The sequence below is a fragment of the Quercus suber genome, unplaced genomic scaffold (genome assembly GCF_002906115.3).
Source record: "Quercus suber isolate HL8 unplaced genomic scaffold, Cork oak 2.0 scaffold_481, whole genome shotgun sequence".
In the NCBI taxonomy this organism is placed as follows: Eukaryota; Viridiplantae; Streptophyta; class Magnoliopsida; order Fagales; family Fagaceae; genus Quercus; species Quercus suber.
The window spans coordinates 585,898-603,640 of record NW_027069932.1 but is presented as its reverse complement, the minus strand read 5'-3'; the positions used below and the strand labels follow the sequence as shown (position 1 = coordinate 603,640).

Here is a 17,743-nt window from a genome sequence, read left to right as displayed (position 1 = left end):
TGCGTCATCATGGCTGTTAAATTCTGGAACAGTGTTGATCTACACAGTTACATGCCTTCGCGTTGTGAAAATTGTGATGCTCATGAATTCAGTAAGCGCCTTTCAGATTACATGTTTTATCTATTATATCAGCAAGAAGGTAAGATGTCCGAAGTGTCAGGAATTTCAAAACAAAGGTTCAAGGACACCAGCTCTGAAGCGCAACGATTCTTTAGCGTATACGGAGGACAAGATCTGGGACAAGGCTGTATAAATATTCTTGAGGTGAACACACCTGTCAAACCTGTTCATGTGAAGGGAAATCGATCTATGTCTGTGCTGTTTGATGCGTGCATGTTGGCAAAAGAGATTCAAGATTTGGGACCAAAGATTAAATGGAAGGTAACAAGTAAAGTATGGGTGGAATTGTTGTCATATGCTACGAGTCGTAGCAGAGCAAAGGCCCATGTCCAACAACTAACTAAGGGTGGTGAGCTTGTTACTTTTGTTTGGCTGTTGATGGCACAGTTCGGCTTGAAAGAGCATGCTTGGGTTGAGACCCGTACCAAAGCAAAGCTGAATCTTAATAAATGACAGGATATGTACTGAATGATAAATAAATATGATGTACCCAATAATTTTCTTCATTATTATCTTCATCAATATCATAATTGGTGAGCATAAATATTATGAAATAAAATGTGAGGATTTCATTTGCTTTCATTTTTTTTTTTAAACAAACACACACATACACACAAGGGAAAGAGAAAGAAGTTCCAATAAAAATACATACCACAACTCTACTCAAAAGTTATGGTAACTTTTAAAAGAGGATGAGACATGTTATATGATACAATTCATTTTTAAATCTATATGTTACTAGCTTATGTTGTATAATAAGTACTTTCTTTTTACTTTTAATAGTTTTTATCACTTGTAACTGAAAGTTAGTTAGTTGATAGGTTGTTTATGACAAGTGCAATAGTCTATTAATTAGTTAGAGAAGTTAGTTACGCTTTGGCCAATCACATGCGGCCATATGGTGGGCTCTTGTAACTAACTTAGCAGTTTGCTTATGTAACTATAAATAAGCAAGGCTGCCTTCATTGTAACTAGTTGAATTTGAATCCAAGAAATCTATCTATGAGGTATTATTCCAAGAGTGTCACTTGAAGAGCTAGTTCATTTTTTTTTCTTTTCTCTAAGCAACTTAGCTTTCTAAAACATCTTTCTTTTTCACCATTTTCCTCCATCATAATTTGGTATCAAAGCTTGAGATCCTTAGGATTCAAGTTAGCTTGCAATTTGTTTCTTCGTTTTCTGTCATCAAGAACCTATCAAGATCCTATCTTGATTTCATTTTTCTTATCCTCTACTAGTGGGCCTAAGAGTTTGTGAAGATGGCACCAATAATTTATAATAGAAGGAGCAAGAAAGGTTCTATAGCACATGAACCTAAGGTGCAGGTTCATCCTAGGCAGCAGCTGCAACCACACCAAGAAGGAGAATCTCAGGTGACATTGGAGCAGACTGTGGAGCTACTAAGGGGGCAGCTTGCTGCCTTAACTTAGGAAGTGAGAAGAAATCGGCGTTATCATCCTAGAAATGATAATGAATCTGCTGAAGATGCTGAAATTGACAGTCATAGCAACTTTAGTAACCCAATTGGTCAGCCTAGAGGAGGTGTTCCAAGGCAAGTGCCTAGTCCTCCAAGAAAGTAAAATTGATCTCTATCAATGATGCAAGATGAGGTGTTCCAATCCAGGATTGATGAAAGATGAAGCAGAAAATAAGAAACCAGTTTATGCCTTTTAATTATATGCAATCCTTGTACAAACAATTGCATAATTTGAAGCAACATGGCAGTGTGGAAGAGTATACAGAAACATTTTATCAGCAGGTAGCTCGAGTAGACCTGAATGAGAGTGAAGAACAAGTGGTTACAAGGTTCTTGAGCGGTCTTAAGCCATAAATTCAAGATGCCTTATCTATGCACCAATAGTGGCCTGTTTCTGAAGCTTACAAGGTTCTTGAGCGGTCTTAAACCATAAATTCAAGATGCCTTATCTATGCACCAATAGTGGTCTGTTTCTGAAGCTTACAATAGAGCCTTGATGTTCGAGAAGCAACTTGCAAGAAAAGCTTTCGTGTAGTTCCAAGCTTATGGTGGTAGCAGAAGTACCCAAGTTAGCACTCAAGGAAGGCCAACTACTAGCAGTGCATAGCCTTTCAAGATTGATAGTGTAGATTTTCCTTTAACTTCTGGTGCAGCCAAACCAGTCCCTAAAGCAGCACAAAGTTTTTTACATTTAAGTGCTACAAGTGTGGAGAAGCTGGACACAAGGCCACAAATTGCAAGAAAGGGGGAGTTAATGCTCCGGGCAAGGGTAAAGCATTGATAATTGAAGGTTGTAAAGACCAAAAAAATGAAGAATTTCCAATATATGAAGAAGAAAGAAGAAATGTGTGATAGTGCATTGATAATTGAAGACAACAGAGGAAGGGAATGAACCCGTATATAATCAATACGTGGAAGAAGAAGTAGATGCTCATATAGACATATCTTGAAAAAAATAGGTTAAAAGAATTGAGTATGCGGCATAAGCGCAAGTTTAGTGTCAATGAAAGTGTGGGATGCATTAAGTGTAAAGACCTCTAGAGACTAGGCACAAAGCGCAAGCATGTGCTTATTTTATGTAAAGCGCACATTCTTTAAAACAATGAAGTAAATTTGAAAACAATTATCAATAGGTAACATGACAATCAAGTGATCAACTAATCATATAAAATTTAAACATGACATTTTATATAGTTCTCTTGTGCTTTAAAAACATACAAACTTATGATATTTGATAGCCGTAATCAAAATGTACTACATGGTCGAATCATATATGCCCAAAAGGCAAACAACAAAAAGCACTAGAATAGCAAGCAGTGACTTCTATGAATATAACATAAGCAACACAATTCAATGCAATCCTAAACCCTAAACCCTAATACACCCAAAGGGCAAATAACAAAAAGCACTAGAATGGATTAGTGACTTTTATGAATAACATAACCAATGCAATGCAATCTTAAGCATAAAACATGATCATTGTCATCACAAATGTGTAACCTTCATCATCTTCCTCATCTACTTCATCTAAATTAATTGTCTCTCTCCCTCATTAGGACTTAGCATGCGTTTGGGAAGCAATGAAAAATTAAAATTATTTCACTATTCAGCTTATTTTTGGTACTATTTATAGGTCCCACTATACTATTTCAACTAACTTTTACCTTCATCTACCGTAATTTCAGCAATAAGTTTTAAATTTCAGCAAAATAAGCAGGATCCAAACAGATCCTTAAGATTTGTGAACTAGATCTTAAATCCACTGTCCTTCCTAGTGACCCCAATTTTGATCTCATGTTGAAAATTTCTTCTCCAACTCTAGCAGCTCCAGCAACATTACACCACGTCAAGTAATAATCATCAAATGCAAGATCATTGTCAACACATTCATTGGGTTATCTTTCTTCCATTCTCCCAGTCAACCCTCATTGTTATCATCTATAACTTTCAAAGATATTGGACTGTGTGCTCCTTTTATTTTTTTCCCTACTTCTAGAATTTATAATGAAGTGTGGGCCAATGTGTATCACAACATAAGATTGGTATTTATATAACAACTCAAGGGCCCATATAAATAGTATTCAGATATAATGCATTTAATTGGTTATTTATCATTACCCAAAAAAAAAAAAAAAAAAAAAAAAAAAAAAGGAAGCACAAAATGTCGGATGAGTCCTTGCCAAGTCAGGACTTCCAAACCCAGTCACATATCCATCGACATTATATCTGTTTCCAAATAAAAAACTTAAAAGAAAAATCTAATACACACACATACACATCTGCAGACCAACACATAAAAATACCCAATTACTGATATTGTTATCCACACACACACCAAAAAAACACATGAAATCTTCTAAATAATACTGGTAATCACAAACAATAGCTGACATTGATGCATAAGCTTGTGCACACAATTAAAGAACATAGATGCACAAACTTCTAACTTCAAAAGAGCATGGCTTAAATCCAATAGTTAAAATTAATAAAAAGACTATCTCACTCTGAATTTTATTGTACATGATTTTTCAGGCACCAACACACTTCCAAAGAAAAAAATTGAGAAAACCCAGTAGTTAAAAGCAAAAGAAAACAAGTACAAAAGCTTTGAATTGTTGGAGGACAAAGAAGAGTGATAGATAGTATAACAACTCAGAGGAATAAAAGTGAAAGAGTGTTATTAGGACTGACATGTCTTTAACAGCAAAGGTGAGTGCATTCAAAGGAAGCTCATGGGCTGACGGGCTTGGTTGTAGAACGAACTTCTCCATGAATGCAGCATAGTCTGAATCTCTCTCTCTCTCTCTCTCTCTCTCTCTCTCTCTCATCTTCTTTAAAATGGTGAATGTTGCTTAGTATATAATATGAATAAAAAAATAAATTTATTTTAACTTAAAATATAATAATTAAAAGGTTAAAATTAAGTAAATATCTGAGGTTTGGGCAAAATATCAATCAGATTCAAAGCGCTCCACTTTGCTTTACCCTCAACACTTTGCACTTTAAGTGAGATTCAGTGCTCTTTTACCAACAATGGTATGTCTCTGTTTTTTCTTTTCAATTTAATGAATAAGATTGGCCATAGTCAGCTTTGGACGCCCAGCAAAAATTGAGTTGGTGGATATACAGATTTTTCCTCTAGAATTTAACCTATGCAAATTGGCTGATGCTAACATGATAATAAATGGTTGGAAAGCTTCATTCAGGATTAGCAACATGTTTTGTTACATGCAGCTTGTGTTCTATGTCGTAGTCTACAATCAATTTATGTTCATAAGGAAACATTAGACTGGTTAATTTGCAGACCTGTATAAGAGCTTGTATTTCCCTTCTCAACCAACTTTGGAGCCAGTGGTTTGGCTGAAGATACTTATGAGATTTCCAGTACCATAGTACGTTGAATATGTCATCTACGATACCTGATTGAACACACGGTTATCAGAAAAGCATAAATACAGGTAATAGTGATTTTGTCAGGAAATAATGTTACAAACAGGTAGCATTAAGAAGAACCAATAAATAGAATGACAAGCAGCATAAGACCTGGTTCAGTGTAATAGCACTGTAATCTATTACAGTGCTCTTGTTAAGAGAAAGCTGCAACACCATTACATGAAGTAACATAAATATAGAAATATAATAACTGCCGGGGAAAAAAACTGCAAGAAAAGAAATCAAAAGGACGATACCTATATCCAAAATCTCGATTAATGTAATGCTGTTGAAATGAACTTCCATCATATCCATGTAGTATAGAAAAATTTTCTGTCTGCAAATTAGACAAAAATAGCCATTCAAGTCTCAAGTAATGATAATATTGTTGACACACAATCTAAACAGCCCTTTGCATTCTTTTCCACCCAGACAAGAAAATGCATATAATTTTTTGCAATATTGAGGGCTGATTTTCAAATCTATTTGACACATCAAATTTGGATCAGGAAATTTGGAGTGCATATATATATATATATATATGTATGTATATATATATTTGATAAATTGGAGTGCATATTACTTAATCTTTTAGATCATAGTTAATCCCAGAAGCTATTACTCACCAAAAAAAAAAAAAATGAAAGAAGAAGAAGAAATCTAACTGGCATGTAGTAGAATTGGAAGAACAGTAGGAAAAAAAAAAACTGAACCTTGCACAAAGGACATTTTACAGAAGTAGGTGGGCTAGAGTGCTTGCGTGCAACCACTTTAGTCCACTGTACAATGCAATTGTAACAAAACTTATCTGAAACACAAAAATGGAATGACTAGGCTTAATAAATAACTAAATATGATTTACAGCAGTGAATTCATTATTCCAAAAGGAAATTACCCAAAAAAAAAAAAAAAACTGTGATGTGTTAATTCCCTACGCAATTACTTCTTGAGCCATATGCAACGTAATAAAGAAAAAAAAAAAATATATATTATATATATATATATGGGAAATATGTTCAAAATAACTTTATTTATTTTTAATATGTAATAGAATTTCATTAAGAGAATCAACCTCTCCCAAAAAAATTGGGGGAAAGGCTGCCTACATGACCTCTCCCAGGCCCAGCAAAAAGTTGTAGCTTTGGGCACTGGGTACAACTACGTCCTTGTAATAGAATTTCATTAAAAAAGCACAAAATAAAGTGCTACCTGTTACACAAGGTCTATATAAAAGAATAGTGAGGAAAACAAAAAGGACCAAAGAAAAAGAGATTAACATCTAAAAAATAGGTCCAAGAAGTTAGTCATGGAGAAATTGAAAGAATTGGAAGTACACTTGTATATTGTCTTGAGATAGAGAAAATTGAGATGTGGCATGGATAACTCCTTTCCCTTGAAAGTATGTCTATCTTTCCAAAGATGCCACATGATACATGACAGAGTTGTAACCCAAATATCCAAACATTCCCAAATTTCCTTTCCAAGAAGCCAACAATAAATTGTAAACAGTCACAATTCTACAGAGATGTATGTATCTACCCTGCCCTAGACTCCTAAATGCTTATGTTCTTTAGTTTATTGAGATTTTCCCATGTCCCTAGTACACTGCCTGTGAACATGCATGCTCTTTTCATTTCAAAAAAACTTTTATTACTTCTATAAATATATATATATAAAGCTTATTGAGATTTCCCCAACAACACCACTGCCACAGAATACAAACAGACTTGCATATAACTATCCTTGTTACAATAAGCAAGTAATAAATTATGCTCAGAAAGAATAATAGGAGAATAGTTAAAATCCTGCCAAGAATATATTATCCATCCCACCCTAGTTTCCCAAGTGCTTATTTTCTCTGGCACCAAATGTTTCTTCAAATCAGTTTGGAGGAAAATTCTTCCAAACCATTAGATTTCAAATGAGCAAAACCGCGAAACCCCCACCCCCATCAGCACCACACTCACAAAACAGCTGCAAACATATCACCATAAAAAAAACAGGTAATGTTTTCCTAGTCTTCATAAAACTTATATGCTATAAAGAGAGGGGATTGCATTCTTTTCTACTATATAGATTATAGCTTTTGAGAATGAATCTATCATCTTAGTATTGTTAGAATGACTTTCTCAATTTCATGAAACTAAAATGACCATTTCATTATACAATTCTTTCATCTGGGAAAAAAGAAACAGCAACAGACAATTAAACTTCAACAAAAATTTCAGATCATATATCATATAAACCAAATTTCAACAAGATAATTGAAAAAACAACGAGAAAGCTCAAAAGGGTTTCTTTATATAACAATTGGCAAGGTTTTGGAGAAACCCAACTCATGAAATCGAACAAAGAAAGGAAAAAAGAACAGTCTTTAGCTTATAACACTGATAATAAAGAAAAGCGATGCTCCATTTGATTGCCAAGGAAATCCAAATTTTCAATCTTTGTAAAATTTTCACAATTTGGAAACTAACATGAAAGGGAGTGCAAAAAGTCCCAAAACACCAAAATGTTTTCTTTTCCTTTTAGTAATTTTCTCGGCAGCCAAACACAGAGACAGAGGGAGAGAAGAAACGTACGGAAACATTTGTCAAGATGGGAATCTTGAAGGATGGGTGAGCTAGATGGGACATGGGTTGGAGCCTTGGAGGGGTCCCCTGAAGCGTGAGAGTTGCTTTTGTTGGCCTCCTGTACCTGGTTCATTGTTTTGTGTTTTTTTTTTTTTTTTTTTTTTTTTTTTTTTTTTTTCAGTGCCAAAGCTACAAAGTACGAAGTACAACCTTTTTTTTGAATTAAAAAAAAAAAAAAAAAGTTTAAACTACATAAATGGTCTGTAACTTTTACACCATATTTCAATTTAACCTCTAATCTTTCAATTGTGTTAATTTAGTTTCTAACATTTTAGTGTTGTGTCAGCTTAGTCTTTGCCGTTATCTCATGGATGAAAAAATCTGGCGTGTCAAACGGCCTAATATTTATTGTCACATCAACCGACACATGTCCTGCCATGTTAGTTTTTTTTTTTAACCCAAATCATTTTTTTTTATATAAGGAAATTTGCAAATTTTATTAAACAGGGGTAGACCCAAATTAAGGCAAAATTTGCCAAATAATAGATTTTTAGAAAAATTTTTGGTGCATGGCATGCGGATGAAAGATTTTAGTTAGTTGGACTGTTTTTGAAAATCGAGTTTAAGAAACTCGACTTCCAACCCATTTTTCTTTTGCCTTAAGTCTGAAATGGATCAAAAAAAAAAAAAAGTGGAACTCGAGTCTAAGAAACTCGAGTTCCAATTGTACACAACTCGAGTTTCTCAAACTCGATTTCCACTTTTTAAAAGCAAAAACAGTCTAACTTACTAAAATGTTTGATCCATGTGCGTTTTTGCAAAAAATTTTCTAAAATTCTATTATTTGGCAAATTTTGCCCCCAAATTAATTCTAAAACACACATCTCCCTAAAATCCAAAATCCCTAACGGTGAGGGTGGCGGCTCCTTCTTCTTCTAGCAGCGCCTTCTCTACTCCAGCAACCCCAGGTCTGTCTCTCTATCTCACGATCTCTCTCTCTCTCTCTCTCTCTCTCTCTCATCCTTATTTCATGTTTGGCTCCCTTGAAATTCAATGATTTAGTCTTTTCCTGCTCTTAATTTCGTATTATCATTTGGCTCAGCCTTTGTGTTTTTCGTATTTTTATACTTTATATCGCGATTTTTTTTGCTTATGTATACTCTTTTCTTACTAATTTTTTATTCTCAATCTCATATCAGTGGAGATTGGCCCTATGGTTGTTGCAACGTAGAAACTCCATTTTTTTTTTAAACCCTTTAACTCCGCTATAGTCCACTGTGAATATGTTTGAGACCATTTCTACCTTAAATGGTAGGACCCACTTGTAGTAATATACACATACAGACAAACACATTCAAATGAACCTTTGCAATTTGCATGATAAGTCATGTTGTGAATTTGTTTGGGACCATTTCTACCTTAAATGGTAGGACCCACTTGTAGTAATATACACATACAGACAAACACATTCAAATGAATGTTTGCATGATAAGTCATATGATTCAAAAGGTACCAGCTTCACATAGAAAATTCAATAAAAGAGTCAAGACATGGAGATGGTCAAGTTGACACTTCATTCTTTATAAATACTAAATTCCAAAGTTAATGTGTTTTCCAAAAAATGGTTATTGAAATTGAGGACCTGTTTCTAAGAATGATAACAAAAGATTAAATTTGTATTTTTCTTTTTCTCCCTTTAATGAAATTAAAGAAGTGCATAAAAAGCCTAACTGGTACTAGTGAAAAATAATATTGTTTATGTATCTTATTTTGTTTGTTTTTTTTTTTTTTTTTTTGCAAGAATGGATGAATTTTCTATGGAAGTTCATCATGGTGGGAAATTTTTGAGCGATCCAATTAGGTATGTGGGGGTCGCTATAAATTATTTTGATGGAAATAAACAAGAGTGTTTGTCTGCCCAAGAATTGAGAAATATGGTTGAGAAGTTGGGTTATATGAGTTATGGTAAGTTGTGGTATCGGATGCCTATGGTAAGCTTGGAGGATGGTGGGCTTAGGTCTGTAACTATTGACAATGATGATTTAGCTATGAGTACGGCAGATGTTGTTTAGGGGCATAAGGTGATTGAGTTGTATGTAGAGGACTGTATGTATGTGCCTAACATAATTGATGATGTGGGGGAAGATATAAACTATTTTGACAATTCTAAAGACTCAAGTGGTAGTGATGATGCTTTTGATAAGATGGTGATGGGACCAATAGATTTAGGCCAGGCAAGCAAAGAACAAGATAGTAACAAGGTGATGGGGTCAAATGCCAAGATTGTAACTGGTCTTAGTGACAATGACCAGCCTTATGAATCTGAGGAGCTTTTGAGTATGGATGATGATGATGACAACAATGCTACACCTCCTTATCCTATGTTCGTACCTCCTACAAACCCAAAACATACCAACTTTGTAAAGGGAATGCTGTTTATTTCACTTGAACAGTTTAAGAATGTTGTAACTAATTATGCAGTTCATGGGGGCTGGGGTATTCGGTTTAAAAAAAATGATAAAGTTCGAGTGAAGGCAATTTATCAAGGTGGGTGTAAGTGGATAGCATTTGTTGCAAAGATGAGGGACCAAATGACATTTCAGATGAGAACATACTATGGTCGACATACTTGTACTAGGACTTTTAAGAATATGAGATGCACTAGTAAATGGTTGGGGAAGACACCAGTGAGCGAGTTGAGTGACCATCCAGACACGACAAATTCCACAATTGTAAAAAGAGCTCAAGAGAAATATGTTATACACATTTCAAGGAGCAAAGCACATAGAGCAAAGGTTTGTGCACAAGACATGATTACTGGTGACCAAGCGACACATTTTACCAACATTTGAGAATATTGTGTTGAGTTGTTGAGGACAAATAAAGGTAGTTCAGTCCTATTGAATGTGGTTACGGCTAACTTACCTATTGAGGAGATTGAAAGGCCTGGAAGGACATTATGTCCATTGTTTCAGAGGTTGTATGTCTGTTTAGATGCATGTAAGAAGGGTTTTGTTGCATGTAGGCCTTTTATTGGTGTGGATGCATGCCATTTGAAAGGACACTATGGTGGACAACTCATGACTGCTGTGGCTACAGACCCTAACAATCAATTGTTCCCTTTAGCATTTGCTGTTGTAGAAGCTGAGACAAAGGACTCGTGGACTTGGTTTATATTAAAGCTTATAAGTGATATTAATGCCAGTTCAAATCGTAGATTGACATTCATCTTTGATCAACAAAAGGTTTGTCCAAATTTTAATTTACTTTTAACGTTGTTTGTTTATTCATAGTTTGTCTATTATTTATTTGTTGTTGATATGTGTTTATCTTGGTTATGTAGGGTTTAATACCCACATTTGAGGAGTTGATGCCTGGGGTGGACCATAGACTATGTGTTAGGCAATTGTACAACAACTTTAAGAAGAAACATCTTGGCTTGATATTAAGGGATATTTTTTGGAGAATAGCTATTGCAACTTATTCTAAGCAATGGGATAGGGCAATGAAAGAGTTGAGATTAGTTAGCACACAAGTATTTGAATGGGTTAGTGGTTATTCACCTTCAAAGTGGTGCAAACATGCATTTAGTGTGTACCCTAAATGTGACTCATTGACTAATAACATGTGTGAATCATTCAACTCAGTTATTTTAGATTCTAGAGAGAAGCCAGTCATTCATTTGGTAGAAGATTTAAGGTTGTATCTAATGAGAAAATTTCAATCATGTAAGGATTAGATGATGAAATCTGAAGATGAGTTATGTAAAGTAACTAGAAAGAAGTTAGAGAAGAACATAAATGCTAGTGGTAATTGGATGTCAACATGGGTTGGCGATGACAAGTTTAAGGTGAATTGTGGTGCAATGCAATTTATTGTTGACTTGGCAGATAAATCTTGCACTTGTAGGAGGTGGGACTTGACTAGAGTGCCTTGTTGTCATGCAATCAATTGCAGTTTTTACAAAAAAGAGCCTGTAGAGCCCTATGTCAACGAGTGCCTCAAGATGCAAACTTATGCAACATGCTATGAGCCAATGGTTATGCCTATGAATGGGCCAAATATGTGGGAAGATATTGGGTTTGAACCTGTGGGACCTCCACGTTAGCAGAGACCTCCAGTTAGGCCTAAGAAGCGTAGAAAGAGAGATGCTGATGAGTGGAGGCCACAATCTTCAAAATTGAGAAGGAATCTAGTTATGAAGTGTCAATATTGTAAAGAGGTTGGTCATAACAAGAGGACGTGCAAAGGAAAAGTTGGTGGCAATCAAAGGCAGCCTACAAGTCAACAATAGAGTAATTTCACACAGCCTACTACGGTATAAGTCTAGTTACTACATAAAAGTGATATTTGTCATTCTTACAGTCAAAAAAAAAAAAAAAAAAAAATTCAAACTATGCTATAGTAATTTTCATTTTATGCTTTACTACTATGATAATTGTCTCTTATTGCTTTGCTAGGGAAAGGGTACAAATGCAAGTGCAAGTGCAAGTGCTGGTGCTGGTGCTGGTGCTGGTGCTGGTGCTAGTGCAAGTGCAAGTGCAAGTGCAAATGCAAATGCAAATGCAAGTGCATATGAAAGTCAACCTTTACATCCAATAATACCAACACGGTCAACTGCAAGTGCACAAGCACATTCTGAAGGTGGTGCAAATACACAATCAGCTGCAAATGCAACAGCCACAGGAGTGACCTCCGCAATAGCTAGGACATTTACCAATGCTGAAAATGGTCCATTTGTTCCACTACCACAAGGTAAAAGGCCGAAGAGGCCTAGGAGAAAAAGCAATTGATACGCCAAGGGGGAAAATAAAGCCTTGGGTCAGCAATGTACCCCTTCCAGAAATATGGGGTCCACCTCCTTCATGGAAAGGAAACTCTTCTGTAACCAAAGAAACACTGATGACTGCTAGTCAAACTGCAAGGTATAGGGAGACATTCAACATACTTGGCAGTCAGGAATTAGTTCATGCCCCACCATCATTTAGGGGACAAAGCGAGAAAGGAAAGGAAGGAAGTCGTGGCTAATTTTTATTTATATTCATTTTAAAGACCAGTTGGAATTTTTATTTGTTTTGACTTCTATTTTATTATGGATTCATGTTTTAAGTCAACTACCAGTTCGTTTCATGCACTTTGGATGTTCATTTTAAGTTATGTTGTGTATTGACAAGTTTGATATGTCATGTAATTTGACTATTGAGTACTCTAGATGATTACCAACAGGTTTGAATGGATGTTATTGTTATTGTCATTTTATGATGCCCGGTTTTTTATGTATCGTGTCCATTATTTTCCTTATTGTCTTTGCAGTTCGGTACTTCTTAATGCCAAAAAATATGGATGATTGCCAATGTGCTTGAATGGATATTTTTGTTTAGTGTCATTTTGAGTTTTGATGATTGCAAACTCAAATTACATCGTAGTATCTATTGCAAACTCAAAATTACATCATTTGAAACTAGTACATTAGTTAGCCTTTAAGTTAACATCATTGTGCTGCAACCCTCCATATGAGGTACTTGAAGACAATTGTAACCTGGTACAAATAAATTACAATTAGTTTCAAATGAACAGCCACAAAAAAAAACCCACAACAGAATACATAAGCATAAAAGAACAGTCAAAGAATATGAGCTCTAAACAAAAGTATCATACGAAATCATCGTCTAAAACTTATGATTGATGACAGATTGAGAATAAGTCACCAATAGCAAAAATATTAAACACCAAAGTATCTAGGCAAGTCCTAATTTTGAAAATTTTAGTGGCTATTCTCATCAAATGTTTGTCAGTAGCCTTCTAGCATTTCCCTGCAAAATAAAGTGTTTCACACAACTCTTTGAATAATTCGAAAGTAAAGAAAATCTAAAAATCTATGGTCTACAATAGAAAATAGTGTCTTCACATAGAATATGATATTAACACACACACACACACACACACATATATAAATACCCCTGATGTTCATTTATCAATACAATCATTCACTTACAAATGGAAAGGGCTACCACCTGCAAAATAAAGTGTTTGTTGAAGTGTTAAGAAAACCTTCCCCTTGACACCCAAGTTAAGGAGTGTCTAAAATTACTCTTACACCACCAAAATCTCAAGAAAAACATAATAAAAGCTTAAAATTACTATTACCCTGTATTGAAATTAAGCCTAATAGATAATAAACAAACTCACTTGTTTACTACAAGTGGGTCCAACAATTTAAGGTAGAAATGGTCTCAAACAGTTTCACAGTGGACTATAACGATTTTTTTTTTTTTTTTTGAGCTGCGACTATAACAAAGTTAAAAGGGTTGAAAAAATGGAGTGTTTGCATTGCAGCATCCATAGGGCCAATCTCCACTGATGCGAGATTGAGCATAAAAATCAAGTAAAAAAAGAGTATATATAAGCAAAACGCCAAAACATGAAGTAGAAAAATATGAAAAATACACAAAGCTGAGCCAAATGAAAACAAAAAATTAAGAGCAGGAAAAGACTAAATCATTGAATTTCGAGGGAGCCAAACATGAAGTAAGGATGAGAGAGAGAGAAATCGCGAGACAAAAAGAGACACACCTGATGCTGCTGGAATATAGAAAGCGCTGCCGGAATAGAGAAGGTGTTGCCGAAAGAGAGAGAAGGCACCGCCGGAGTAGAGAAGGTGCTGCCAGAAGAGAGAAGGCGCCGTCGGAAGGGAGGCCTACCCCTGTTTAATAAAATCTGCAAATTTTCTTATCAAAAAAAAAAAAAAAATCATTTGGGTTAAATTAATTTGGGTAAAAAAAAACTAACGTAGCAGGACGTGTGTCTGTTGATGTGGCAATAAAAATTAGGCCATTTAACACCTCAAATTTTTCCATCTATGAGATAATGGCAGGGACTAAGCTGACACAACACTAAAAGGTTGGGGACCAAATTGACACAATAAAAAAGTTAAGGACTAAATTGAAATATGGTGTAAAGGATAGAGACCATTTATGTAGTTTACCCCCAAAAAAAAAAAAAAAGAAGTACAATCTTTTGGCAAACCCATATATGTATTTGTAAAAAAGGGACACAATTACTAGGGGTTACTTATCCAAAAAAGGAAAAAAAAAAAAAAAAATCACGTGAGTTAAACATGAGCAGCATGTGGGATAATTAACTGGATTAGAAGTTGTTAGATTAGTTCATGAATAGATATGGAATTGGTTTGGGGAAGATTTGTAACAAAGGGATTTATGAGAGGTGAGAAAGATTTTTGTTAGATTAGGAGTTAGATGATTTATTACTCTATGTTTGGGTTCCAGTTGTTTTGAGACAAGTTACTTGAAGTTGTGTCATTGCTTCAAGCTTAATTGGGCGAGTGACAAGTTTTTGAATCCTGCAGGTCTTCACTGGAAACACTAACAAATGTTATTTGAGTTAAAATCTATCAAGTTATTAATACAAAGTTTATTTTATTAACTAATGGGAGTATTGAGAGGTTTTTTGAGTACTTAACTAAGATCTCATGTGTACTCAGTCATTTCATCTCATATCATAGTAATTACAAGAAAGAATTTGTTGGGAGTAATCCTAAAATGATAGTTAATAGTTTTGAACTAAAGATTTCACGAATCTCATAGGAGTCTAATACATAGTCATATAATCCATTTAATAGTCACATTTTGTTTTGGTAAGTCTTTTGTCATCGAGTAAAGATTTTAGATTCGAACCTAGACTACATCCAGGGCCGGCCCAAGGCCTAGGCAAGTTAGGCCTAAGGCCCCACCAAAAAACAAAATTTCCTTAGGGAAAAAGGCCACACTTCCCATGGTTAAATGTTCAAATTTTTTATAAAATTATATATATATATATATATATATATTTTAAAGGTTGTACATTTTTTTTATTAGTGATGTTAAGGATACTACAAATTTTACTATTGGTTTACAAATTGTCATATTATTAGTCACAAAAAAAGTGATATAAGCATTCATTAGTTAAACTAAAGTTCATCAATGAGAGTCAATGTCATATTATATTTTGAACATTTTATAGTGTTTTTAATTAGCACATTTGTTTTTTTATTTTTATTTTTTATATTTCTATTAAAACTTTCAAAGTACAAGACCAATAAAACCTTAACTCGATCGAAACTCTAAAATGTTTCAAAAAGATGTTGCAAATGTATTTGTTAGGTTCTAAAAGTTTAGAATAATAGGCAAACTGTGAACACAAAATTGTCTAGATATAAATCCTAGAGTTTATAAGTATTATTAGACTATGCTCAACGGGATACAAGTCAAGATTCAAGAATAAATAAGCTGCAGAAAGAAGAGTTCAAAAACAGCCTAGTTCGACTGATCGAGAAACAGGCTCGACCAATTGAAAGACGGGTTTGTAGAATTTTAAGTTCGGTCTAATAGCAGTTTAAGCCCAAAAAAGATTAGGGTTTCAGATCTACTTCTTCTAGTATATAAAGGAAATCCTAAGCACGTTTTTATAAGATTTTTCAGATAGAGAAGAGTGTGCCTCTTTTGTATCTAGGGTTTTGTACCTAGGAATGGCAACGGGTCAGGTTCGAGCCAGGTTTTTCAATACCCGAACCTGACCCTCGGGCCAAGACCCGCAGCCCGAACCCGGCCCGTTTACTAAACGGATTTTTTTTTAGGGCCCGGACAGGCCCCGCGGGCCCCGTTAAGCCCTGCCAGATTTGGGCCCAATCAGCAGCCCAAATCGTGGCCCAACCAAAAAAAGAAAAAAAAAAAAAATTGAAGCCCAAAAATAGAATTGAAGAATAAAATACTTTGATTCTTTGCCCCCTCTCTCTTCCCTCTACAAAATCACCTCTATGCTGACCCATTGCCATTGCCAATGAATTGGGTATGCAAAGTAACACAACACAGAAATTCAAAAAGTTTTTAACAAATTCATCATTGTATCAAACTACTTGAGCTCTTCAAAGGAATCAATAAAAAGATCATTTTTTTTTTTTTTTATATTACATGAATGCAAATATAATACTTTCAAAAACCGAAACTTGTTTAATAATCACAGCTAGAAACTTGTATATAAATTCAACTCATTTTGTGAACTTTTACAATCAAAATTAGGAAATGAGTAACGAATCAGTAACCCATCCCCAACCCCCACAAGAAAACCCATACCCAAACAAAAAAAAAAAAAAAAAAAAAAAAAAAAAAAAATCTTCCTTGCGTTGTGTTCTTATTGTACCCACTAAAAAACAAATCCATAGAAAAATCTTAGTATCACCGTAATACCATAATCAAAACAATTGTAATACCTTGAGACGAAATCAAAGAAAACAGAGACGAAATGAACCCAAAAAAAAAAAAAAAAAAAAAAAAAAAGAAAAAGAAAAAGAAAGAGAGAGAACGAGGTGGTCCAGTGGAGACACACGGAGCGAGCTAGGCGGCTGTGGCCGGTGGCAATGAGGCATGGGAATGAATGGGGTTGTGGCCGGCGGCAATGATGTAGGGATGAGAGTGACTAAGGGAAAGTGTGTGAGGGTGAGGGAGGGACTGAGGGAGGCGTGAGCAGATGTTGCTGAAAAAAATGAGGGACTTAACTTAGGGTTAGTAATAGATATATATATATATATATAGCGTTTTTTTTTTTTTTTTTGGTAATTTCATGTCAATTGGGTTATATCCGGGCCGGGTTTCAAGCCGGGTTTCGGATTTTTTTGATAAAACTCAAACCAGATCTAGACCCGCGTCGGGTTTTATTTTATTTTTTTTTTTAACCCATACCCGACCCTATTTCTAATCGGACTGAGTAAAATCCGACCCATTAGGATCGGGCCAGGCCGGGTACCCACAGGTCGGGCAAAAATTGCCATCCCTATTTGTATCCAAAAGCTCTCTCATATCTTCTACCAATGTTATTCCTTGAAGAATCTCAAGATCCAGTAGATCTGAAGTTGCTGCATCAAGATCAACAATAGTTGAAGATCTAAATCTTCAAGGGTGGTCTTAGAGTCATAAATAGGAGAGTTTGTTTTGCTAAACCTTTGAGTGAAGTCTCAAAGTCACAAGTATGGGTGCTTGTGTTGCAAAGGCCTAATAGAGAAGGAGTCCGTAAATTCGGAGCTTGCACGTAGTCATGTCAGTAAGTTCTACATGTGGTAGCAATAGGATGTTAATGGTCTAAGTTTTAT

The 17,743-nt window shown here is 35.0% G+C and overlaps 1 protein-coding gene and 1 long non-coding RNA gene across 4 annotated transcripts; one reads left to right on the top strand and one right to left on the bottom strand.

Annotated features, from left to right (window-relative positions):
- Positions 1 to 1,769: 1,769 nt before the first annotated feature.
- Positions 1,770 to 7,752, bottom strand: LOC111985790 (uncharacterized). 3 transcript variants are annotated; one of them, XR_002880068.2, is made up of 5 exons: positions 7,612 to 7,752; positions 5,287 to 5,366; positions 5,141 to 5,194; positions 4,904 to 5,016; positions 1,770 to 2,312 (listed from the first exon to the last, which is right to left on the bottom strand). XR_002880068.2 is itself a non-coding variant. In XM_024017447.2 (4 exons), exons 1-4 carry the CDS (start codon positions 7,617 to 7,619, stop codon positions 2,289 to 2,291), a joined length of 225 nt encoding a protein of 74 aa, XP_023873215.1. In that variant the 5' UTR covers positions 7,620 to 7,749; the 3' UTR covers positions 1,770 to 2,288. The 3 variants fall into 3 exon arrangements, 2 of the variants coding, with proteins under 2 accessions (XP_023873215.1, XP_023873214.1); XM_024017447.2 differs by lacking the exon at positions 5,141 to 5,194 and having other exon boundaries at positions 7,612 to 7,749; XM_024017446.2 differs by lacking the exon at positions 5,141 to 5,194 and having other exon boundaries at positions 1,770 to 2,262; positions 7,612 to 7,749.
- A 685-nt stretch (positions 7,753 to 8,437) lies between these two features.
- Positions 8,438 to 12,856, top strand: LOC111985786 (uncharacterized). The gene is made up of 4 exons (XR_002880067.2): positions 8,438 to 8,570; positions 9,404 to 10,847; positions 10,946 to 11,920; positions 12,063 to 12,856. It is a non-coding gene; the product is annotated as an uncharacterized LOC111985786 (long non-coding RNA).
- The last annotated feature ends 4,887 nt before the right edge of the window (positions 12,857 to 17,743 follow it).

Coding starts and splice junctions, on each gene's coding strand:
- LOC111985790 (XM_024017446.2), bottom strand. Junction 5,017..5,286: donor AATCGAGATTTTGGATATAG/GTATCGTCCTTT, acceptor GTGTTCAATCAG/GTATCGTAGATGACATATTC. Junction 2,263..4,903: donor AAATACAAGCTCTTATACAG/GTCTGCAAATTA, acceptor GTGCTGCTTTAG/GGACTGGTTTGGCTGCACCA.